A 27,465-nucleotide genomic window follows, 5' to 3' on the forward strand; every position below is an offset into this window, starting at 1 on the left:
TCCTTTATTTTAGGTATTTTTGTTTTTGGTATATTCCAATCCATAGTCATCATAGAGTTACAGAACTAAAAAATTGGACCAAGAATAGAAATTCGAAATAGGATTTTATCTCAAAACTAGATGCATTTAATGGATTGCTAATGGTCTGGAAACATTTTGTACTTCATTGTCATTCACTGAAATATTCAGCTCTAATTTAGATTTGTTATGGTAGAAGCTGGCTATAAGTTTATGGACCTTCCTCACTATTGCAGCTAAAGGGAGGTAACTACATTCTACATTGTATTCTGAAGCAAAGTACAATCCAAGATGTCCGCGCTCATGAACTGAATGCATTTTTTTGATTTCACGTACTTTAAATCAATGACATGGCTTATAAAGTATCCAAATTTAGTAAGTAGGCTACTAAAACAGATAATATATGGCTTGCAATCAATCAATCAATGTTATGATTATCCACCCTCCCTCTTTCACTCTTCTCTCCTAGCACTGGCACTGACATTTGCTAAACTAAAGAGTAAAGAAATTGAAGTGAAAGCATTTCAATAATTTTATAATTAGCTACAACTTAAACCTCTTCAGACATTCTTGCTCATACTAGCATATTTTTACGTGTATTTGTTCATCTTTATAAAGCAAATAGAAAAAATGTGTAGGTCATGTACAGTTGTGTTGAAAAACACAGGATGTGATTCGAGATGTTCTACCCCAGTTCCTCATTGCCTACACTCTACACTACATAAAATGAGGTTTACCTGCTACAGTAGATACAGCCCTGTCGTTGGGGTGGGGGCTAGGCCCCAGCAAGTTAGAATTAAGCCGCAGAAAAACCATCTGCAGTTCAGCAGAGATTATTTAATTTACAGTGTCTTTGTCCAAATCAAAAATATTATAGATTTTGATACGTTTTTGGCAACTCAAAATTGAAATGAGCTCTCTAGGCCTTTAATTTTTCAGATTTTCTGAGTACAAAATCTAAGCCCCGGTAACAATTCATTCCTGGCGATGTGGGCTGAGTAGGTATACAACATGTCAGAAAATTGAGAACACAAGTTATATGGATATTATACTACTTCTAGTTTTTTAACATACTACGTTGCAAAACACATACAGGTAAAGTTATCAAGTAAAATTATACTTATAAAACTAGAAGTAGTATATCCATATAACTCGTGTTCTTAATGTTTACCTTCCTGCTTCTGTATGTCTTAAAAAGATTATAACATGTCAGAAGTCAAGAACCTTTTTTTCGTCGTTATGCCCTATTTCTACCTTGTTGATACCAGTTTTGTCTTTTGTCTGGTAAATTTGAATATACCAGTGTGTTAATAGGACTGGACTGGGCAATATCTTTAGTTATATATCGTCATATCTTGATATCTGGTAGGCTGGTTATCATCATATATGCTTAGCCTAATGTCAAATTTTGGTCCAGATAGGATCATCTGCTTCATTTTAAATGACTTAATTTTTTTTGTTACAGATATTTATATCATAAACTTATGCTATTTAACACTGATTCTAATTTTTTATTTTATTCTTGTTAGATATATATGGTTTATCTTTAAAAAAAAGGCAGAATTAAAAAAAAAAAGTACCGGTAGGCCTATTACCATACTGAAAAAATATCGTAATATTATAAGTTTATTGTGACATATTAAGTTATATTAAATATCTTGAAAGTATTTTGTAAAATCCTATGACCTATGTATTCTGATAATATTGATTATGTTTCAGGATTTGTGCCATATATTTATAAGTGGTCTAATGAAGTCCATCATCTACTACCAGCCCATTATAAAAGAAGATGTCAGCAGTTTATGCGTGCTGAACCATTATTTGTCCATGTGAAATATAATGATGAAAAATATACAGTGAAGCAACGAGGAAGAGATATGTATGTTTGAATGAAAAGCCTCATTTAGATATTTGCTTTCCCATATGAAAGACCTCAGCTTTCCTTATCACTTTTCAGAAGAAAACTCAGATGTCTAGAACATCTTCAAATAAAGAAAGATTTATTAGATTCAACTGTCCATGTTTGTAGACTGTTATTGGATTTCTCTCAAGTGAACATTATTGAATATCGGTTGCCATGAAATTTTAGAATGATTGTATACATACAAAATCAGATTTCCTTTTTGAAAATGTTAAAGGGATTGTAAAGAGGTTTTTTAAATTTTTTATCTGTATCAGGGACACTGATAGCATCAATTTACACCATTCCAATTTTCAATAAGACATCTGAGGTTCCTGCAATTCCACTTAAAGTAAATCTTTTATAATTCAGTAAACTGGGACTCACTATCCGGTATCCAAATTTTCAAAATCTATTTCAGGATCAAAGAAAGAGTACAAAATGTACCAGTGAAAGTGATTTACCCTGAGGAATCAAATAATGGTTTATGGGGTGGTGAAGGTATTATTGTTGGTTTAAAGAAGTGCAAGATAAGAAAATATAGTAATAGGTTAGTTTAAATATGCACATTGGGAAAGTGTGTAGCAACAGGTAGCACATTTGGATATTTTATGCCTGAAACAAGATATCAGGGATACAGATCAGACACCAGACCGCTCTCCCTCCCCCCTACCTGTGCCAATATCATACCAAGGAATTGGTTAGGAACAGAACTGATATGGAATATTTGAATTTCAAATTGAAAAAGTAGAATGATAATGTTGTCATGGAAACGTCCCTCATAGCACATAACATGGTGTTGCCTGTCTTCATTTTCTGCTTCTGGAAAAAAAGACATACATTTTATCCCATGAATTGTGTTAATATAAATTCACTTTTTGTGCAATCCATTACACATTTCATACGCACAAATACAGCAAAGTTGAGTAGGGTGTAAAACTCAAGTTTCTATTTCAGGGTACCTAAAATCTGGAAACCATTATTAGTGAAAAAACCATTATATAGTGAAATATTCAACAAATTTTACTTAGTGACAGTAACAATGAGGACATTAAATTTAATAGATGAAAATTTTGGTTTTGATAATTATATATTGAAGGTATTATATATATTTGTCGAACATTTGATATTTGAATTTGATATTAAAGAAGTATTGGCATTTCTATGAAACATTAGGTAAAAGATGAGGTGGGGGTGGGGAATTTGTGGCTGAAAATATTTGGAATTAAGCTAAGCTTTAAAAAAACAATTTGTGTATGGTCATTATACAATAATAATAAAATATTTGCACTGTTAAAATAGAGCTCAATGCAACAATTGTAGAGCGATATAGAAATATTAAAACAGAACCTAAAAAAAACGAATCAGTATCATGTACCTTTAACCGGCATTATATAATAGGTGATATAGATAAATTTGAATCAAAGTACTACTTGAATTTTGAATGTGACAACAATGGATGAGTGTTTCAGATATACAGTTATTCATCAGGACAGCCTGATTTTAACAGGTTGCAAAATATCTGTTCTTATTGACTTGTCACAAGCACTTGGTTTTCAGAATTCCTTGAAACTGTCCCTGAGAACTTGTCAAGTTGATTTTTAAAATGAAATATTTTTTTCAGACCAGTGAAGCTCAGTTAAATTCTCAACTAGCTATGAAATTTAAACGTGAGATGTTGTTAGAAATCTGCAATATGGCAGACAATCCAGTCAAACATGAAAAATTATTAAAAAGATATGACAAATTTTTAATGGATGTAAGTATAACGTAGATAGTGGGGGTACCCTGAATCTAATTAAAATAAGATATTATTTATTTTTTATTTGTTGTCTCCATAGTAATCTAACCAGTTTTCTATTTAATTCCTTTTCTAATTCCATTTTTAAAGCAATCCATGCATAAGATGTAGGACCTGTTCTTGATAACAAGGCTGCATTGTGGTTCAGGTTTTCAAATTACCCTACTTCAGCACTCACTGTCCTACAATTTGTCCTGGTTTCTTATAACAGGTCTTTCAAGTAATTTTTATCTAGTTTTGATTAGATTTGGGCGGTGAGAGGAGGGAGGAGGGAGGTGGGGAGGTACACTAGTGAATAGTGTGAATAGTCATATAGTATGGGATCACAGGTTTACTAATACTTATAATTTCAGGAGTTTCATCAAAAGATATATCTGTTGATTAATGATTAATGTGTATTTTTTCCTAACCGTTGCAACACTGGTTGTACATGATCACATAAAGTGCTGGGTATTGCCAATCATGGAAAAATACGATATGAGTCACTATACGATATATATATGGGGCAATAGAATAAAAAAATTTATCTTCAAATATAATATATCAATTTATAACTGTGATATTTGGTAACATTGTTGATAGAAGTGGATAACTTCCACAGTCATATAAATAATTTCCAACAACTTTCAGTCAAGTCAGTTAACAAAAATTGTGATTTCATTCAACAACTTATAAAAACCCCCACACACAACCTCGTGATACAATAATTGTATTGTGGCATGTCGTATGGTGATACATTGATTAACCAATATATCTTACCAGCACCAATCATATACCCAAAACTCCAAATAATATATTTCTATGTAGATCAGAATATGATATGCATCATATAATTTTCTGGAAGGTGCTGCAGTTGGTCTTTTTGAGCTTTGGCATTGAAAAGTGAATTTTTGTATCATGGCTTACAGCCAAAATGTTAAATAGGAAATGTGTGGAAAAACGGGAAATAACTGTGTTTTGGGACAACAACGGTTTTCTTGCTTCAAGGGAGCTAACTTATTTTTGCCATTAATTTTACAGATGATATTTAATTCTTGCAATTATTTATGAATTCTCAAAGCAAATATACCTGAGATATTTTAAAACATTGCTGACTTGTATGGTGGTTTTGATTTGTTGAAATATTATGACATCATCAAATCACTATCTAAAAGGTCAGTGAGCTCTGCAACTTAAAAGAAAAAAAGTTTTGCTGAGTTGCTTTCAGTTGAGATATTTGGATTTTGTTTAGGTTTGTACTTTATTTTTTTGTTGGTATTAGCGAAGGGAGGATTTTATGCTACCAAAGAGTAATCAGGACCCCAAGTGAAAAATTTTTGGTTTGTGTATAGATTCGTTGGTAAACAAAGGGATTATTTTTCATGCAAATTGTAACATATCCTTCAAAATAGAAATATTGTATTGAAATGGATGAAAATTCCAACTTGAGCAGATAGTATCATTTTGAAATGTTGTTATTATAGAAGATTTTAGTGAGGATTAACTAGACCAGTTTTAATGCCTAGATATCTTAAGTGTATTATGAAGTTTATATTTAAAGTATATTATGTGGAATTAGTGAAACATATCCATTGTGTATTTTGTAAATTTGTTAAGAAGATATTAACAAAGCCCCCACTTTAATTCAAATCCAGTTAACATTGATGATTTAAGTTTGTTACATATGATAGCTTACATATAGCTGATATTGATATACATCTAATGGGTTTGAGTTAAATTTTTATCATTTGGCTCTAGAAGTATCTAGTAAATATTGACTCAGCAATCCTTCATTAAGTAAATTATCATTATTATCTAGCCACATATTAAAACTTTTAGCAGGCGTTTATCACGGATTAGGCATGATAATAACTGTCAATCAACATGAGTGTCACTCCCATCTTGTCACATGACCAATATTTAGTCAGACATTCAATAGGGCTGTCAACAGGTATTTTTGATAAATTATTTGTGACATTGATAAAGGTCAAAAGATCTGACAGACAGGATTCAAAGTTGAACATGAAACTGATTAATGGAGTGCGATTAGAGATATGTTAATAAACACATATGGGTAGACTTATTATCTACAGCAAGCTGAGAACCAGCATTTGGCACTCAAATGTAAACTCATTTTTTAGTGTACTGTCTTGATTTTGAAATGAGAAGCCTTCCCACTTTGGCCTTCTTCTTGCTTTGATGTAAGCCCAGTCATTGGCCATTTTTCCAGGCTAAAATAGTTCTTATTGTACATGAAGATAATCCAGTGAAATACAATCTCACTCAAAAGCTTCCAAGCAAGCAGACAAATTCTGGAATATTATTTAGATTAAGAATTTGTACAAGCAAGACATTAATCTTGTCTAAAGTATAAGATGACGTTTGTTAACTTGGCATCATTCAACTTTTAAATTGTGTGTAGTCAGCATCAATGATAGTATCCACCATGTTTGATAATTGAAATAAATAGACAATATATATTTTGAATTAAGCTTTATTTGACTAGAAAAATATCTTTTTCCATTAGTCAGCATTATATAGCACTGTATATATAATCATAAACAAAAATAATTTATATTCATATTAACAAAAAATATTTACATTTATACAATAACAATAGTTATTTACATATTTACATATAGTAAAAGAAGGATAGATAAGATTAGGAAAAGTATGGAAACTATAGACATAATTGGCAGTCATGTATTGCACACATAAAATTGCCTGTTATCTACAGGAAAATGGGATAAAACATACATACAGAAAATATATTGCCTTGGCAGTTAGCATCAAGCTTTGTTACATGAGTCTTTCCCTGTAAATTCACAACCTGAGTTCATAATAATTTGATTATTTTTTTTAAAAATGAGCAATTGTTTACAAAAAATCACATGCTTTAGTGTCTTCCTGTCACAATTATAGTATCACAAACATCTTATAAGTTAGCCAAGGTCTGGATCTGAGACTGTCCATTCTTATCTTTCTTATAAAAACTATGACTGAACTTCTTAAATTTCTTCACTAGAGCTCTTTTGTCCAACTTCTTGGGTTCTATCTGTGTGCTGTTGGCAAGGGGTGAAAACAACTGGCGTCTCAATGGCTCACTCTGGGAAGATTCATCAGAACTTGGTAATGGTGTAGAGGTTCTCAAATCTTTATTACTGGACTGTCGTGATCGAGATTGAGATCTTGCTCTAATTGCTGGACTGAAGGGAACTTTGAAGATGGGTTGAGCAGTAGTAGGTGCCTTGATGGTTGGTGGTGTTGGTGGGGGTGCTCTATGTCCACCATCAGATGATGGTACACTGCTGGTTGTATATCCTCGGGAACCAGTAGCATCTGAATTGTAAGGAGCAAATATTCCACTGCTGTCAACACTTTTGGGACTATCAGTTAAAATAGAGTCTAATAAGGAACTATCTTCTGTTGAAAATTCAGTAACACGGGTAGAGTCATTATAAATAGTGCTAGCTAAAAACTGGGTAGCTGAGGCAGGGTGTACATCCAAACCAGCGCTTTCTTGACTTTCACTGGTGGTACTAGATTTACCAGGTAACTCAAGTCTTTCATGTAAAGGAGAACCCAGCAATTCATTAGATCTGGACTGTTGAACAGGTACATCATTGACAAGTTTATCACTAATGTTTGGCATTGATGAAGTTTTAATGGGTGATCCTGAACTTCCACTAGATTTATGGTCAAATAATAAACAGGCACGGGTACTTGTTCTTGGTAAGGTTTGAGATTTGTATCCAAGATCGGGTTCTTCACAAAAACTATCGGAAATGTTATCCTTTCTGGAAACAGTAGAAGCATCAATAGCTGAGACCATGTGACTAATGTTGAGGGCAGAGACGGTTTCCAACTTGCGATTTCTGGAAATGGGTCGTGAATGACGAGAAATGTTGTTTCTGTGACATCGTTTCCTGCTGCGTAAATAGGATTCTTCTAAGTTGACACGGTCAGAGTTCTCGTCTAAGGACCAAGTGTAGACACTTTCAGAATTGGTACTGCTTGGATAGATATTGGTAGAGGGGTCACATAACATAGTAGATGAAGCCAAAGGGTGGGAATTACTACGACTGCTGCTTCTTGAACTACTTCTGGAACTGCGAGAACTCTTGCTGCTTCGTGAACTTCTGGATGATGCAGATGAAGAAGACTTGCTTTCACTCATAGTGGATGAAGCTAATGGATGACTGCTGTTTCTAGAAGAAGATTTGTTCTTTGATTTTCTCAGGGTGCTGGCACCAGATGAGTTTGAAGCTGAACCAACAATGTGTCTGGATCTGGAGCTATCACCATCTTCACAACCCTCAACATGACGTTCCGATATAGCGGGACACTCACTGATATCAAGACGGTTGACAGCATTACTTCTTTCTCGTAATGAAGCATTAATAATGTTTGTGGTTAGAGTGTTTATCTTACGTTGACGATCTACAGTAAAGTCTGAATAGTAATGAAGACGTGAAACAAGTTCTTTTTCTAAATCTAAATCTGGCACTACGTGATCAGCATGGTGATGCGAATTCGAATTGCTAGATGATTCATCAGTGGTTGTTTGTGGGTATCCATCAGATGATGAGCTTGAAGTCACACGGCTATTCTCAGATGTGGTTATTTCAGATAGAGTTTGTGAGACACGAATATTCACTTCACGTAACATAGAAAGTTTTCGAGCATTATCCAGTTGTCGAGACACTAAGTTATTGTTTGTTCCATAATGACTATCTACATTATTATAGTTCATATCATTTTCATCATTGGTACATAAACTTTCATCATCAGTATCTGTAAGATTGCTGGCTTGAGCTAATAATTGTTCTATGAGGTAATCAGCATAACTGTAATGCATACGTTGAGTTGTGGGGGCTGGTGTCATTTCAGCAGACGCCATATTCACTTCAGTATCAAAATCAACTGGTAGTTCATTCTCAAGGCCACAAGTTTGCAGTAATGTCATAAACTTGGATTTGATGCTATCAATTTCAACTTGCAGGGCTTGTTCTTGCTGCTTAATATTCAACTGAAAGTAGAAAAAAAATCCACATAAATTTCTGAAATTCTCATTAATTTACACTTTTTCTCACCTTGCTGTTCTAATTTAATTATCAAGTAGGCCCTAATAACAATATCTGACCTCCCATTGTAAAAGTGTCAAAAATATTAATCACTTTTGGCAAACAAGATTAATTTGACACAGATTAACATGAAATATGATACTACAACTATTAAACATTTTATATTCATGATCATTTCAGCAAATACATGTCTTACTTTAAATTCAAATGACATGTTAACAGACAATGTAGACTACCTCAGTTCTTGAATTTCATTTATTGTCTGCATTTTGAATACAAACAAGCCATTTTATCCAAATTTTATGACCCATTCACATGGAAAAATAGACATAAGATATATCCTTAATCTAATATCTTGCTGCACTAAACATTATATTTGATCTCAAGTTTACTTTCACAACAACTATAAAGTTGAGAATGAATGGTAGCCATTTTTCTCCCAGTCCAGACAATAACAACAACTGACCAAAATGGCCGAAATGTATTAGGTTCCTATTTCACAACAAGCCAGCCACTTCCTGTAGTAAATGTGTTTCTAAATAGTACTCTAGTCTAATAGTGCAACTTCTATTCCAGATTGACATAAAGCTGAACATTATTATTTACCTTGTGTAATATCTGTTATATTAATTGAGGTCAACTCCTATAAACTATGTTATATCCATGTGTAATAGTAAGAAACTGTTCACTGCTAACCCCTGACTTGACCTCACCCCAAACCCTTTAACAAAGACAGCATTGTACTCAGCTCACCCTCTCTCTATACATATGCTAATGAGTGTTCAACTGCTGTCATGTGACTAGTTTTAGTTAATTGGTTAATTGAGGGACCACTGGCAAGTTCTTAGTATCCTTTGTTTTCATTGAATTTTAACCCTGCCATAGGGCAAATGGCTCCTATTTACTCAACTGGGCATTTTTTTCACACTTAGTTATTATTTTCTTGAGTATCCTATCTGGCAATCTTAGTTTTGGATATAAGTATATTTAAGAAATGATATATATTTAGAGTGACTGACATGCAAGCAGACTGTCTGAAGTGGGATGTCTAAATGAGAGTAAAATGTAGAGTAACAGCTAAAACTGACATTAAGTGACATTAATCAACAGAGCTAGCCATCTAAATTAATTTCAACTCAAATTTGAATTGTTTGGAATTTCAATTTTATATTATTATACCTAATGTATTATACTCTGTTTAAATATAATGGGTGTGTGTTTTGACAATATAAGTTTTAAATTTTTAATAAAGAATAAGCCTTCCCATTGCTTATGTGTGAAATCAAAATTGCTCATTTCCTTTTACCTACTAAGGTATTGCAATTTTTCAAGTAAAGGAAATGGTATCATAATATGTATTTCATATCCTAAACTTTTATCAAGTTTATGTGTCAATTTTGATATTCAAGGGAGATAACTTTTAAAAAAATTAATTTTTTTCTAAGATTTTTAAGTTGAGGTTTTTAAATTAATTTTTTTTTTAAAAGACTTCTGTGAAGACAGGAATTGTGGAGGCTTGTTGATAAATTAGGATTAGATATATAATATGAAAAATAAAGAATTTTTACCATATCAGCCTGCAAGACCATGTAAATTTCATCACTAGACATATGATCCGATTCCATTGTACATTCCAACCAATCTGAAAATAAAAGAAAATGACATAAGTTAAAAATGCAATCAGAATTTAAGATACAAGATTTAGCTTGAAAAAACATTAAATTTAACTTGGCTTAAAATTACATTACACCATAAATTACACTTAATTATCATTTTAGCTTTGATCTTTTGACTTTTTGGGATCTTATTGTACAATTTTAATTATCTATCCAATAGGGATATAGTATATCAATAGGTCAAAATGGGTGTTTTTATTGAATGATGTGTGCAGGAGGCTGGCTTGTTGATTTAGTGAAGATAATGGATGTGCTTGTATGAAAAGAGGTGTTATGTTGTCGTAAGATGAAGAATGGAATGAAGGCACAGATAAAACATCCTATAACACTCAATTTAAATTTATATTTCTGAAAATATTTTGCACGTTTGTGTTTGACATTTATATATGACATCTAAATTGTGACTGGTATCATTGTTTTAAGTTTTTTTTTAACAAATTGTGCTGAAGAGTTAATTTCCTTTAATACTTAAGATTTTGATTTGAAAAAATTATTCCTATTGTTCAAAAAATAGCCTTTGTTAATATTATAAGTTTAACTGCGATGACATATTTAAAATATCAAATTGAAAGCATATTAGTTTTAAATCCTCATCAAGGATAACTACTGAACAAATAGAAATAATACCTTTTGGTTTATGTTGATAAGAAAATTGTAGTTGCATCATGAATATCCTGATGTTTCCTCATAAAGACTGCTAATCCTACACTAGATAGACCTAACTAGCTACACTTCTCTCTCTCAAATGACCAACAGAGAAAGTCCAATCCCCTAAGTCTTATTCTGATATATAACTTCCTAGCCACTTGTTATATAACAGGGTCAATTATTAACAATTCATAAATACTAAGTTAAATTTAATACCCCCTCTCTAGGGTAACATTACACTGGGTTAAATACTGGATAAGTGCCTCTCCTGGGAGTAAGCTTTCCTTCCTCATCTCACCTAGACCATGTAAATGTTCATTTCTTTTATTTACCATGGGTAGAGATTAGCCCTCAGAAGTCATTGTTTAGAGATCCATTAATCTCAGATTTTATAACCAATTGGTGTTAATACATTCAACAGATTAGAAACTTCACTGGGCATTTGGTGAAAGTTAATTGGCCTTCAAACACCCTTCTTTAGAAACAAAAGTGTGGAAATTACTAGGTCAACAAGCATTAAGAATTGCCCACCCCCTATTTCAGGGTGTTGAAATGAAAATGACTAGGGAAACCTAACCTATGATTGAAATTCATTTGTAATTCTGTGGAAAAGTATGAATGAATGTGTAGGACAATAGTAAAGTGGACGATTATTTCTAATGAAAGTATTGATAACTATTAAAAATCAGGCTATTTTCATACACAAGCAGATGTTCTGCTAGATCTCAGCAGGTGGTCCCCAATGATTCTGACCGAATTTTGGATATTTTTAACTAAACTTTCAATCTAAATATTCAACTTGGGTATTACTATTCATACAATGTTAAGGAATAACACATGTTCATAATTTTATTTTTGGAGTAGAAGAATACTCATGGGCAATGGTCAGATGTTAACATTATCTTATGCAATCAATTTTAAAGTAGCATTACAAATGTATGACAAGCCTTTGAATGGTTTGAAATTATTGCTTTTAAACGCTTCAATTATATGAAAGAAATTTTATATCAAAGATAAATTATTATAATTTGTTTTTCATATTCTAATGTAAAATCCCAATTAAGGCATACTACAAATTGATAGCATCAAAATGTTTTCAATGAAATACATATATACACAGACATCAAAGATAAATGCAGTCTCTTGGGTCTAACTATAATGACTAATGAGCAATTTAGATTTATATCACAACAAATGACTAAATTGCTGTTTTAAAATACAACATTACTTTTATGCTGTTAAATGACCATTGGGATCATGGTACTGATATGCTCATTTCAATTTGAAAGAAATCCCAACAGTTGTGACTGGTGATTTAAAACTTGAGCAGATACCAATCAAAGCATACCATTTTGAATTAGAAAAAATAATTTTGAATTTCGTAAATGTCTATCATAATGTATTTTTGAAAATTAGCCTAACACTATAGAGTATAGATTTTATTTTTTTTGGAATGAGCCAACCAATTTTGGAATAAAAATTTGTTAGATATGGAATTTGGAATGGAAAAGTCAACCTACCACGGTCATCATGTAAAAATCTCATCATAGGATATGAGAGCTGCATCATGAGGTCTTAACCAGTCAATGGATTTGAAATATGTGACATAATTTGGAAGGTTTTGAAATATTTGAGAAGTGTAATTGATACGTTGTTGATATTATTTTGATTGACATGTCTCTGGCTATATCTCTGCCACTAACTCCTCGATTCCATCCTGGATTAACACTTGTCTGTTACAGGATTAGAGTTAGTTATGTCACTGGTTAAACATAGCTACCTAGACTCCTGGATAACAAGTCTCTCAGTCTATAGACACAATGTATCTTTTAAGATAAAATGTTTACTAAACTAAATCCAATATTTGAATTAGCGACACTAATACAGATTTTAATGATCAGATCATGGTTGACAAATAGGTTATTGTAAAACAAGGAAATTGAAATTGATGCCTTATCTGGAAATTAAATAGAATGCTCTTTTTGGTGGAAGATTTAGTTAATACTGGCAAATAAACATACAGCTTTCTGCTTAAAGCAAAAATATTATTTAATTCAAAGCAATACATTAAGTTTTATATAGTTTTGAATTTTATTATTTCATAATTTGTTGAATTTTATTCTTAAACTAGTATTAAATAATATTACCTCTATTGGGATCTTTAATTTATATGACAGAAATTTGAAATTCAACTGTCACATCCCCTTAAAGTTGTAAAGTGACATCAAGAGACATGTCATGAAATTTGTCAAAACAATGGGTGACATTGGAGATTTTAAATTGAAGACAGATGGGCTAGCTATGAGTGACGCTAGGTCTATGTAACTTACAGTTAGTTAGTGTGGTGTAATGTCAAGTTACCGGGCTATTGTTTTCTGACACTTTACCTGTGAAAGGTATGGTAGAAAGAGATAAGTGATAGCCTAAGATTGGTTTTAAGGTAGGCAGGTTGTACAAGGTGACAGATTGACTGATATGTGACACTACTGTTAGTTGAATAACTGGTCACATTTCTGTGTATTTCTTAGGGTTAAGTTACATGACCACCAGCAATATACAAATTCTATCACACTGTGAAATTCCCTATTAAGTTTGCTCAATATTGTACTGCAAGATACAGCCAAATTTAAAAATTTTGAAGGAAAACTTTCATAACATGTAATCCTATTATCCATCTCATTTTGACATTCTAAATCTCCCAAATTTTAATCATGATATCTAAGGTTTGTCTCTATTTTCAAAATGACATGTATAATCCCTCTGTTTAGACATTAAAATCCTCAACTTGCTTCAGGTTTCTCTATGATGTTAATCAAACTTAGAATTAAAATAATCAAAAGTGATCTCAAATTTCAAGTGAAAGACTCAGCAAGGAATCATATTTCAAGCAAAACACTAAGAAATGTATCATATTTGCTAAAATAATAAATCATCTACTTACTAAATTCACAGTTTTTCATGTAGCGAAATCTTGGATATTTCATAATCATTTTGTTCACTGAGATAGATAGCACTAGAAGATGTTATAACTTCCAAGAAATATTTCAAGAGTGATATTGAAAAATAAGAATATTAAATTTATATCTTACTAATCTTTATCCACTTACACCTAATCCAACCAATCAGAGCCCTACAAAGACCCCTCATTAGCATGTTACAGTGTTGAATACACATATACTTGATCTTGAAATAATGCAACTTAAACTGGATAATTTAAACCTATCACTTTTGTGTTAAACCTTTTGATCTTTGCCTGTTTATGACCCTAAACTTGGTTCAATTGCAGACTAAGAGTGGAACATAATTGCAAGTTTCAAGATTGTGGGTTTTATGACTTAATTAATGTGGCTTGAATTATAGTTAAGTCTTTGATGTTTAACTAATGATCTGGCCCAAGTTAGACACAAGTCTTAATTAAACAACTAGTTTATGAGAAATTTATGATAGAAAATGTGACAAAAATACTTTTACTTACTAAAATATAAAGAAAAAATACAAAATTATTGCAGAAATTAACCCATTAATTCTCACACTGTCTGAGACAAATTTATAGAGTTCAAATGTTGCTCTGTCAATTGGCTAGTATTTTTTTTAAAGGTCTGGGTATCAATTTTCAATACGGTAAAATGAACTGCCCATTATATTTTTTAAGACCAAAACATATCTGTGCAATTAAAATCATGAAATTGTCTAAGCTGTCTTCAAACTGAACATGTTAATCCTATCTTTTCATCCTATTTAAGCACTAAAATTGTAAACAATAGGCGACAAATTCTTGAAGGTCAGCCTCCCTTCAATTACCCAAATTTAACAGAGACTCTAAGCTAAAATAATGATATGCTTTCTATAGTGACAAATTTATGCATTCACTGCATCTTGTTGACTTTTTCAGAGGAAAAACTGAAATGTTTTTTCAGAAGCCTGAATTAAAAAGTACTATTTGATCAAAGTAAATTTACAGGAAAGGCCTACAATTTGGAATATCTTCTCTAATTTTCATTAATTATTTATAAACTGAAAAAATGTTTTCTGTAAACTTCTTTTTCTGATTTTGTTTAATATGATAATTAAAAATAATTTAATTAACTATAGCTATTAAATAATATTTTAAAGTGTCAAAAGATATTCCAGATGGCCTATACTGACACCCTCATGACATTCTATATTAGTCATTATGAACTATAATGATGAGATTTGGTTTTAGTTATCACCTTATCTACAAATTCTTCCACTCTGTGAACTGACATTGAACTGGACCCCCTACCTTTTAAAAATCTCTTTCAGATAGGAAAAACACTAACTCATGGTTGCCTCCCTTGTTTATAGAAATTTATGCTAGAGTTATTTCCCTTAGATTATGTTATCTGCTGCAAACTTGAACAATGCTATTGTTGTGCTTGTATTGAACATTGATGAGATATTGGGAGATTATGATGAAAGATAGTGGAAAATTGTATTCAAAGTCTAGAAAGACAGCTCCTATGGAGACTTCCAGTATAAAAAGCCAATTTAATGCAGTTCACTTAGTTGGCTTTGATGATTTTACTTTCCTTTGACCACTGAAGGAGATTTTGTTAACTTTATCTGTAAGATTATCAAAGATCTATCTCAGGTAATGAATTTAATTCTAGTATCATGTCTGCTTTCTTTTGTAAATGTTACAAAACTCAACATTTCCTATCAGCTTATCTCACTTCAGTGGCCATAGACCCCACCATTAACTCCAAAACACATAAATAGTCCAATCTTAATTGAGGAAATTGTCACCATACTCTAATTTCTGCCTGATTTATTTCAATTTTGATTTGGATAATCAGATGAACTTTCTTTGAAATTGAACATAATAATGATCTAATGAAACTCATTAAGGGTTGGGTGTTATCTGGAATTTCTTAGCATCTAAATCAGACCCCTAATGGTCAATCATTGCAGAAATGCTAGGACCCCTCCTGTGCCACATAGTAGGAATGCCACACTTACATTAATGAGATCTTAACACAGTGAAACTCTGTATAGAATCCAATTTAAGCTCATCATAATTTTATGACTATTTTCTCAAAGTTGTCTTAAATTGATTTATAATGCCACTAAGTCATTTAATTAAAGAACTGCAGGGTTCATTGGAAGTAGACACTTTCATATTCAATTAAAATTCTTAAGCCTGTAAAACAGATTCTGGCCATTAATGGATCCAGAGGCTATTTGCTGCTTAAGTGAGATTTGAAACTCATTTACTTTTGGCTATTAATCAAAGTTGGCCATTTCACGGTGGCACTTAAGAACTCAAGAGACCATATGACATATATCCCATTACTTATATCCAATTTTCAACATATTAAAATATTAATTAAAGTATCAAACCTACAAGTGTGGCCTAAGTCCTGGATTAGCACTTTCCATATTACTGACACAAATCCTTCCTATTATAATAATTAAAGTAAAGCCCCATCTCTAAGAAAGATGCTCCTTTATGCCAAGTTGGGTGTTTATTTTCATATTTGAAGTTGACCATGTGTTGAGGCCCTGGGCTCTCTTTCATCTTGAACTGGTGTCCATTATTTTGTTGATTTAAATTTTCTCACATTGCACTGACATACACTTAGACATGAGATTTTTCTATTTCAAATATGTCTGATATTCTCAATATGCTTTGAATTGATGAGTAAAAGGGTCATTTAATGTGTCCATTTCCTAGTTAATAAGAGACAGAACATATCAATAACTGGATGTTTAGAAGAACTATAAGCAATAAAACTACAAATAAATGATGTTCACATCTTATATGAATCAAATCAAAATAAATTTATTTTTGTCATCACAAGTCACACCAAACAGAAGTCTATGGAGATATAGATGTAAATAAATAAATTGATTGCTCAAATGGGAAGTTTAGTCCTTTGAATGCCCTTTTGGGATAGAAAATTAAATAAATATATATTATGATAAATAAATGTTACCTTCCCGATGAGAAGTGACCATATTGAATGTTTGAAGTATTTCCAGGGTGGTCGTTGTTGAAGGGACAAGAGTTAAACAGCAATTGACTATTTTTCTTTAGAAACTTGCTTACCATTAGCTTGTAGAATTTGATTGCACCTCTTTGGTCATTAGCACTTAAGCAAATTTAAATTCAATTCAACAGTCTCCATTTCAAAATGACCTTAATGACATATTTTTCAAGCCTTAATTACAATTAAATCAATCGGTTTGTCTAGTGGTAATAATTGCTTGAGCACCTTTATATTGATAATTAGTGGTCTGGGTGAAATATTCAACTAATTGCCAGGTAAAATAAAGGGGTTAATTGTAACTTTGCTTACATTTGATAGCAGCATGTAGAAAATTACCTATCTAGCTTGGCAAGGGAGTTCTTAACACTTTTCATAATTAGCTGGTTCAATTATATATAAAGTATACAGTCTCAGTCAGAATTTGACTAATATTTGTTCAACTTTTGTTTTAAGTTGGTAGGGGGCAACCTAGTTAGCTCTCTAGGACACTATTACAACTTCAACACTTTCAACCAAACAGTCTAAAATTATATTTCACAACAGCTAGGACACACAGTTGGATTCAAGAAAATTATATAGCTCAGAGCAACTTATATTTCTTCAAAGCAGACCAACCTTTACAAAAGTTGTGATAAACCTTTGGCTAGAGACAATGCATATATCTACAGGCCTTTTACAATGTAGTCCAAGATTCAAATTCTTTTCTCAGGGTCCAAAACTTCAAAAGTAACTTTGTGAGGTAAACAGGAAAAGTGTGACCTATTGATGAACATTTCTAATTAGACCTCAGATTTTCACACCCTCTTCTTTGATTTCTCATTTCTTTTGTTTGAAATAATAATACATTCTGTGCTTTAAGATAGTAAATTGGTCTAAATTGCTCTTGGACTTATTGTGATAAAAGTATTTTTCAATAGCTTAAGCTCTCCTATAATCTTTCATATTAAAGGCAATCATTGAAATACAAATAATTTTAAATTTGTTTGAACTAATTTTACATCTACTTGTAAATTTTGAAGGACAATTAAACAATCTCTACAAATTTGATCATGTTATAATTCAAAATTTTACATTTTTTTTAATTTACAAGTTCTTTATTTGATACAATAAAAAAATTCTAACACTTTTGTCCTACCCCATAAATCTTTCAAGGACATTCATAATTTACATCATAAATTTTGAAAACCTTTGTTAAATCTGATCAAATTTATGATCACTTTAAGATATTTCTTATCTGCACTACTATAAATCTCTCAATGAAATTTATGATCTGATTATTTTCCATTTCTTACTGAATTCTAAATATTTGGTTCAACAATTTCTGCCAAAATTGATCATTAAATCAACTACTTACTGCACTACCAGTGGATATTTTGATAAAACTTCTCATAAATTTTTAATGTGTGAAGTGTGGACATTAAAAAGAAGTAATTTGATCCCGTTGTAGATACAAATCTGTCTGCATGGTGTTTCTCAAACCTTCCCTTTCTCCACTGCCATCATTAGATTACCGGGCAATTTGAATTAATTGACAGTTCTCTTGTACATCTCATTGTCACTGTTCACTGATAACATTTGGCAAATGAGGCATGCAGCAAAATGAAATGACCTTAGTTTGTGATAAGAATTTCTCTTAAATCAGCTGTGGCAGGTTTTATTTCAAAATGTGCAGTGGCTGGTGGTCTTAATTCTCATTTGTTTTTAGTCAGTCCATGGTTTTGTGAATTTTGAAAATTCAAAATTATGAATAAAATCAGAATTTTTTTTTGAATAATTCATTTTGTTTCATTTATGACCAAATGATTCAAACAAAAAATATAATTCTCTTTTTTGTTATTGAAATATTTTTTCAAATTTCAAATAATTCAAGTCATAAAGAAAATCATGTTGAGAAATTTTGTGAAATGTTTTCAATAATTGATGTAATCATTTCATACCGAGATAAATTATTAAGTATTTTTTCAACCACCTTCATTGTTAGGACTATTGTTCATTCTACCATTTGTCATCTGTTTTATTGGTACAAAAACTTTTATAAACCCAGGTGGGTTCTAGCTAGTTACTTCTTCAAATTTATTTTCATTATAGTTATAAGAACTAATATCTAATTTAATTGAACTACCCCTTAACTTTTTGAGTCCACCTTTGATAAATTTGAATTTCTTTTTTGTCCCCTCCAATTTGTTTTTAAACATAATTTTGGTCCTGCTGAGGAACTTCAGTCAAAAAGTTAATTTTTGGGCAATTCAGAATAAAATGGTTCATTAAAGACTACATTTTGAGTGTTTTTCTGTTTCTTTTGGTTGTGTTTGTTTCTAATGGAGCAAGTCATCAAAAGTTGACCAAAGGTTAAGAAAATAAGGGAGGTGATTATTGGCCAGGTTTGCCTTTTTCAACTATCTAAACAATACCTGGAGTGAAAATGGAAGGTATGCAAAGACAGGTGGTGGCCACAAAAGACTGACATCAATTGCAAAAATAATATACAGGTGAAGTACAAACAGTCCCTACTTCAATTCATCTGCAAAGTTTATAGAACTTTTTAACTCTTCATAGTTTGTTTATTATCTTGGGCCTCAGTTATCTTAAACTGTCATCTCTTCAAAACTTTTTCATACTGGTGACCTCTTGCTTTCTCTATTGTTACCCCTAAACTGTTCATCAAGATATGGAAAGTTTTATTGAGGTGCAAGCTTTCAGCATTTTACTTATCTTTTTTTATAGAACAATTGTCAAGGTGATGTGCATAAGTATAAAACCTGGTGGTTTAGTGCAGACACATTGAAGCAGAAACATTGCTTTTATTGATCAGGGCCTCAGGACCATTGGGTACAATTAAACGATTTTGACCACGAGTTATACCTCAATCTTTCAGATCTCAGATAGTTATCTTAATTAAAATAGAATGACCAGGGATTTCCACATCAAGGGTGTTTACCTCCATTTTCACCTAGCTTCAATCTATCAAAATTAGTTGTGACTTTTTTCCATTTGAGTGATGATGAGGTGGTTAGTTGTGTGGTGTATGGTCAATAGAGCAGGGATTAGTGATGAGAGAATGGGCAAGTGACCACTGTCCAGATTGGGTATTAATCTTTCACAGTGGGTAGTGGTCAGCATAACAAATCTTCATCACTCATTTAGGTCAATACTGCACTTGAGGTGTTGATATTTTATCACAACTGTTAGATTCATTTCATTTTACCAAATTTTCTCATCAGAAAAAAAGCTACTTCCTAACAAGTTCTAACAAGTGTATAAAATAGTTCCCAGAAGTATTTAGCTTGATGTGTGATACTGGTTTTTGAACATCATTCAGTGATTTACTTATTTAACACTTGCATTATCTATATACTATTATGCCATTTGAAATGAATTAATGGTTCCCAGGAATTATTAATCCTTAATCTCCTATTTCCTTAATTGATATATGATTCTGTTAATTAATTCATTACACATTTCTGAAGGGTTAGGTGAAATAAATTAATGAAAAATTTCCTATAAGGTTAAAACCAATGTGTCATACCTGTCAAAGGTGTTTGTAAGGCAATATATATCATACCATTAGGTGTTAAATTATGATTCTGCTGATTAACCTATTAGCAATGAAATGAAATTTGTTCAGATTTAGATCCAAAAATGTATATAAGCTTATAACATATTTTAAAGAATAACTGGAACAAAGTGTATACCTATTGGATTTTATTTTGCATATGAATGATTCATCATATCCATGTCATTAATATAAGGTGATTATGACATTAAATCTTGATAAACTAATATAGTTTTAATGCTATTTATAAAAAAATAATGTATTCACATAGTAATATATAATGTATAGTCTTATGTCTTTGTATATGCATATGCAGTTATATGTATATAGGGCCTACTTGACACAGTGTTGGAGGTGTGTATTCAGTGTTGGATGCATGTTGCTGTTGCAGAAGCATAAGAAATAGTTTTTCATGAAATGAAAGGGATTTTTAGTTTATGCTCCTTCTCGCCAGACAGAATATTGTAGTAATTCTTTTAATGTAATAATATATTTTATAAAATTAAAAACTTACTTGAAGTAGAGGAAACAACTGAATCCAAAATCATGATTGTAATTCAAGAATGCAATAAGAGACACTGATCATATCCAATACTGCTTGAGGTTCTGAGACAATTTCAGATATTATAATGTTCATAACACAAGTCCAACATATATATAGAGTCTTGCTGATTCTTAAAAAAACACAACAATCACAGTTCACTTCCTGTGGGAGGTCACTGTCAGGGTCGTCCACCAAATTCAAACTCAGTTGATCATTCACAGTTTCTCTTCACTAAAATCCTTTCTACAGCTAATCCCAGTGTTGTTTTAGTGATCCCAGAGTTGTGACAAAACTGGGGACCTAGTTATGGAGGCTATACCATAGGTAATAAGGTCTTTATGCACCAATCTAATGCTTTTTCTATCCCAATCAACACAAAGAACTGAGCTGTTACAAACTTAAATCTTTACTATAGTCTGTCTATCAGTCTTCACAGTGTAAACACTCTATTGTGTCAGAGGAATCCGCCTTTAAAATTTAAGTCCATCATCATTAGTAGGAGGAGTTATGACAATGCTCTCTTTTCATTGGCTGGAGATGAAAATGACAGTTAAAAGTATGTTGTGGTTGAATGAAGAGAAGAAATATGACCATCATTTCAGAGTGTGCCCTTTGAGAGTGAGATGTTGTGAGGGAGTCACCCAAGGTGTTCCTTTTACAACATACTTATTACCAGTTTTCACAAAATTCTTCCCTTTCTCTCTAGTTAAGACTATATCTACTGCCCCCAGCTGTTTAATGGTAATTTGGATCAAGTTAGAGTATAAAATAAGTCTGTTATATGACTAGAACTAGTAGAAACTCAGATTTAAATCAAGTCATAAATTGTAGAATAAAAAGGTTATAAATAAAAGTTAATTACAACTTGTCTAAAATATATTGAGTCCTCTCTTAAAATCATTACATAGTTTCTATATATCACATAATTTAATTCTACTTTAATAAATCTTACACAATATTAACACTACTGTTAAAATCATTACCTAGTTTCTATATATCACATAATTTAATTCTACTTTAAAAATCTTACACAATATTAACACTACTGTTAAAATCCTGGTCTTTAACATTATTGATTTATAAACTCTACAAGAGGAAACAACAATAATTGGAAGTTTGCTCTGATTTACCATTGAATGTTCTGTGGTGTGCCTTTTATTTTGCTCCCAGAATAATCCATGAATAGAATTTTCAAATGCAAATTACATTAGTATTTATTAAGCTTGATTGTGTATGCAGTTATTAGTTTGATATATGCAAGATTTAGTTTGAAAAATAGAAACTGTATGGTATGGTCTTGTGAAACATTGCAAACAATTGTAAAGAGAATTTTATGTTTTTTTTCAAAAGGGTTCACCTCCTTTTTTCTCATAAAGGTGACTTCACCTTTATTTTGGTCAATGATTTTCAAACTATAGATTGCCTTATCTAAAAGATAACCATAAAGGAAAGGGACATCTGTTTTTTATAAAGAAATTTATCTTAGTTTACAGGGCAATTAATTATATCTAAACATCTCTTAAACCCACTTGACCACACCTCCACCAGCACACCTTCTGTCACTGTCTCTTTTCTATATCATAGATTACCTCCCTTTAACCACCATAAACTCCAGTTAACTTGTACTGGGTCTTTTACTTTGATTGAACTGATATGAGCCTTGTAGAACATAACTGATCACTTCACAAGGAGGGCATTTTTTATATATTTTACATTGACTTTTAGACATTGGTTGTGTTGTGCTTGTGTCAAGCTGCCTCTCGTTTTATATTGCTACTAAATATGAAAATTGAAATGAGATTTATTAGTCCAAAACAGTTTTGACTTAATGAGGAGATTTTTTTATGATATATATAGATAACATTGACTTCAAGTCATTGGTTGTGTTATACTTGGTGCTTAAAAGGGGTCCTAAATAACTCAGATTAAATAAATGTTCTTTCCTTATATTGAAGAACTTGAAAATGCATTCTGGTGCAAGTGTTTTTTGTGAAGAGCAATGGTATTGAATGCAATTCTAGCAGATGACAATTCAACAGGCTATACTGACTTCGCCCTTAAACTGCCTTACCCAGCAGCCAACTGTTTGATGAGCCATGTTGGCAGCATAAATTGAACTTATGAAATTATATAGATTGAAAAAAAATGCTTATAAACAACATACAGTATATCTAGCCTTTTTTTTTAAAAAAAAAAACCTCCCATTTTAAAGTATTTCCTGTTATTAACCTATGTAAGATCAGATAGCAAAATCTATAAACTTTATAACTGTTATCAGCGTGCTTACATCCCAATTATTTTAACTTTTCCTCCTTAAATTTTGGAGACAGGTGGAATATATACAGTTTGTCCCTATCTTTTTGCCATTGGGTAAATTTATATAGTAGGTGATATAATTACAGAGTAGGGAGTCTTTAACATATAACAGGTGTAAAGTGAAAGTCTGCATGGGAAATGAAGGAAGGACATAAAATTGTAATTAAAGGGAAGTTTGTCCACATGTATGCCTCATAGAAATTAAGCAGTCTCAAGGCCATTATTATTTCAGAATTAGGATGATTTTATTGTCAATAGATGTTTTAGGGCTATAAGCAAAAGTAGGTTTCAGGTTGCAAAGTTATTATTTTTCATTCAATTTTAGATTGAATAGATATAAAATGCTTTATGATTAATTAATTACAATTATTCTCTTTGAAGTTGAACTATTGTTAGAAAGTGATGGAAACAGAATTTAATTCACACCACTAAATTTGTCACATGCCTAATACCAATACATAGTGAAATGGTTAGATCTAAATGAACATTGGAAAACAAAGCAGTCTGAAATTCAACCATTGAGGAGAAACCTCAATGCAATCTTGACATAATCCATGGGAATGTTTGATGAATTCCAATCATAAGATTTAGTAGAGGTACATCAATGCAATCTGTATATAATCCAGATGAATGTTTGATAAATTTCAATTATAAGATTTAGAGGAGTAACATCAATGCAGTCTGTACATAATCCACATGTATGTTTGATGAATGCCAATCACCATAAGTTTTGAAGAATAACATCAATGAAATCTGTATATAATCCACATGAATGTTTGATGAATTCCAATCACCATAAGTTTTGAGAAATAATATCAATGCAATCTATATATAATCCACATGAATGTTTGATGAATTCCAATCATAAGATTTAGTGGAGTAACATAAATGCAGTCTGTATTTAATCCTCTTGAATGTTTGATAAATATCAATCATAAGATTTAGAGGAGTAACATAAATGCAGTCTGTCATAAGATTTAGAGGAGTAACATAAATGCAGTCTGTATATAATCCAGATGAATGTTTGATAAATTCCAATCATAAGGTTTAGTAGAGGTACATTAATGCAATTTGTACTTAAACCGGATGAATGTTTGATGAATTCCAATCACCATAAGTTTTGAGAAATAACATCAGCACAATCTGAATATAATCAACATGAATGTTTGTTTTAGAGATGCAACATCAATATAATCTGAACATAATCTAGATGAATGTTTGATGAATTCCAATCATGAAGTTTCTGGGAGTTACTTCCAATAATTTCTATCGTGATAATGTTTACAGGAGAAAGATCAATGCAATCTGAATATAATCCAGATGAATGTTTGATGAATTCCAATCATCATAGGTTTTAGAGGAGAAAGATCAATGCAATCTGAATATAATCCAGATGAATGTTTGATGAATTGCAATCATTAAAAGTTTTTGAGGAGTAACATCAATACATTCTGAATATAATCCAGATGAATGTTTGAAGAATTCCAATCATCATAAGTTTTAGAGGATAAAGATCAATACATATATATATATATGTATATTATCCTGAAGAATGTTTGAATAAATTGCAATCTTGCATTGTTTTGGAATTTAATTTAGTATGTACATAATGCATTATATTTTTGGATGAATTCTTATATATTTATTTCTAAATTTCAAGATAAAGTATTTCTATTCTGGGTCTTGCTTGATAAATTAAGATAAATCAACACTATCTGGAAATTTTATGAGTTAAAAGTAAACATTTAGTTATAGTGATTTAAATTGAGAATTGAAGACATAATTATCGGCTTGTGATAAATTATCAGTGATAAAATATATTTTATTAAATATACTAATTGCAATTAGAAATTGGACCCCTTCTATGCATGATCAACCTATATCCTCCTTGCACCTCTTAGGTCAATATCATTTCCTACTTTTAACCCATACATAATGGATTTTCTTTAATGGATATTAACTTGGTGTTAAAATGTTTAGTGTAGAGTTAAAGGGTTAAATTGTTTTGTCTGGATAATAATGAAGGAGGTTTAAAGATAGATTGTTCTGAATTTACTTTAAGATAATCTCATTAAAATTCAGCTAAACACCCATAAACACTAATTTGGTGGAAAGACTTCAAACAAAATTCACTTTACATTTTGGTTGTAAAATGAAAGCTCCATTACTTATATCCTTACAACCATATAACCTACTCTCTTTTCAATATTGTATCAGTGTAGGATTCATGCATCATAAATCGAGATAATTTGGTGAGAAATACAGATTTATAGGTTTTTCAATCTCTGGGAAACAGGATGTTGAGCATGGATATTATTATCCAAGCTTTATATCAAATGAAGTTTGTTTGATTTTAATACCTCCTGGTTATTTGTGCATAGTGGAAAATGTACTTTGAATTTAAAATCCCAATGCTCAGAAAAAAAAAATTAGAAAGATTAAATAATTTGGACAAATCTTGAATTTATAAAAAGAAATTGCATTATAACTTTTCCTCAAACTTTAGAGGATTGTTTATGATTTTGAGGATCAATTTGTATTGATAAGATTATCAAAAATAACACCTAGGATTGGGTCTAGACACCTTTCACTTTGTAACCAGATTCAGTCAGATTTAAATCAAGTTTAATAAAGGGTTTCAATAAATCACACCTTGACACTAAAACATGTAAAATACTGATTATGAAAAATCTTTTGTATAATAATCAATTCACTGTTATAATTTAATGTCTAATAAGATTTAGTGTTAAAAGATAATTTCAATGTGACAAGTTTAATCTTATTCAAAATTTTTAGCATATAAATGGCTGTACTTGACTTTGAGTGGGTATAAATAAGCTAAGGATTAATCAGAATAACTTAATGTGACCACATTTAAAATTCATTAGTATATTATAATAAAAAATAAGGCCTTAACACTAATCCTTGTCTCATGCCTTGACCATTTTATAAGTTTTAATCAAAACTTAGTGCCAATCATCATGTTTAAAGAAAATATATGCTATGATGATATCTGAGAAATATTTTGCTTTATTTGAAAATGACAATATTAATATAATTTCAAAATGGAAATTTAAGATATGTTCTGATACTACGAAAATGGAAATTCTAAAACTGTCTCTTTTGTTTGTTATACATATGTAAAAGTCAAATTCTATGATCTAAGCCAGTATTTTTAATGAAATGATTTTTTTTATTTAAGTATCCAATAGATTAAGTATTATTGTCTTTTGACACTTATGAATAATATCATCACATTTTGTATCTTCCAGAGAGAGGAGGCTGAATGGATTGGCCTACCATCATCAGAAGCTGTTAAAAAAGCTGTCAAAGAATATGAAGATAAGCAAGAAGTGGTTCCACTGAAAGAGCTGTTTATTCAACAGTTACTTGAAGCAGGTGATTTAAACGTTTTTGAACCAGCATTTGTATTCAAGGACCCACCCCACACAATTTCACCATTGTTATTCATTTCTTAAAAGTCTTAATCCTGTTGCATGATATGATCTATTGGTTGGATTTAACTTAAAATAATTTAGTATAGAAGATTCTTGCTAAATATCACATACTTGAATTCTCAAGACATACTTTAACATATATTATAGCTGATTTCTAAATATAGGATATATTCACTTATTTAGTGTTCATTTCAGAATCAGCTGAGAGTCAATCAGAAGAATTTGAACCAAGAGGAGAGTAAGTAAACTAATTTTAAGAATTTTTCTATTAAATTTTTGGGGTGTTTTTCATATTGGTGATGGATACATTTGATTTTTATTTAAAACTTTGAAAATAGTTATGTTTTTATCATACATGGGATCCATTGAACAATATGGAAGTGATAATGAAATATTGTGATATCTTTTGGCCTATATAGATACATTTGATAGTAATTATTATTATGATAACTTTAAGTCTTTGAAGTAGGTTCTCCA

The 27,465-nt window shown here is 31.2% G+C and overlaps 1 protein-coding gene across 1 annotated transcript; it reads left to right on the forward strand.

The window, feature by feature from the left end:
* Positions 1 to 327: 327 nt before the first annotated feature.
* LOTGIDRAFT_224221 (hypothetical protein) lies at positions 328 to 27,009 on the forward strand (the record flags this gene model as incomplete). Its single annotated transcript, XM_009047417.1, has 6 exons — positions 328 to 393; positions 1,738 to 1,897; positions 2,340 to 2,468; positions 2,876 to 3,017; positions 3,543 to 3,677; positions 26,803 to 27,009. The coding sequence occupies exons 1-6, from the start codon at positions 369 to 371 to the stop codon at positions 27,007 to 27,009; spliced, it is 798 nt and encodes a 265-aa protein (XP_009045665.1). The 5' UTR covers positions 328 to 368.
* Positions 27,010 to 27,465: the final 456 nt, after the last annotated feature.

The sequence above is a fragment of the Lottia gigantea genome (assembly GCF_000327385.1).
Source record: "Lottia gigantea unplaced genomic scaffold LOTGIsca_111, whole genome shotgun sequence".
In the NCBI taxonomy this organism is placed as follows: Eukaryota; Metazoa; Mollusca; class Gastropoda; family Lottiidae; genus Lottia; species Lottia gigantea.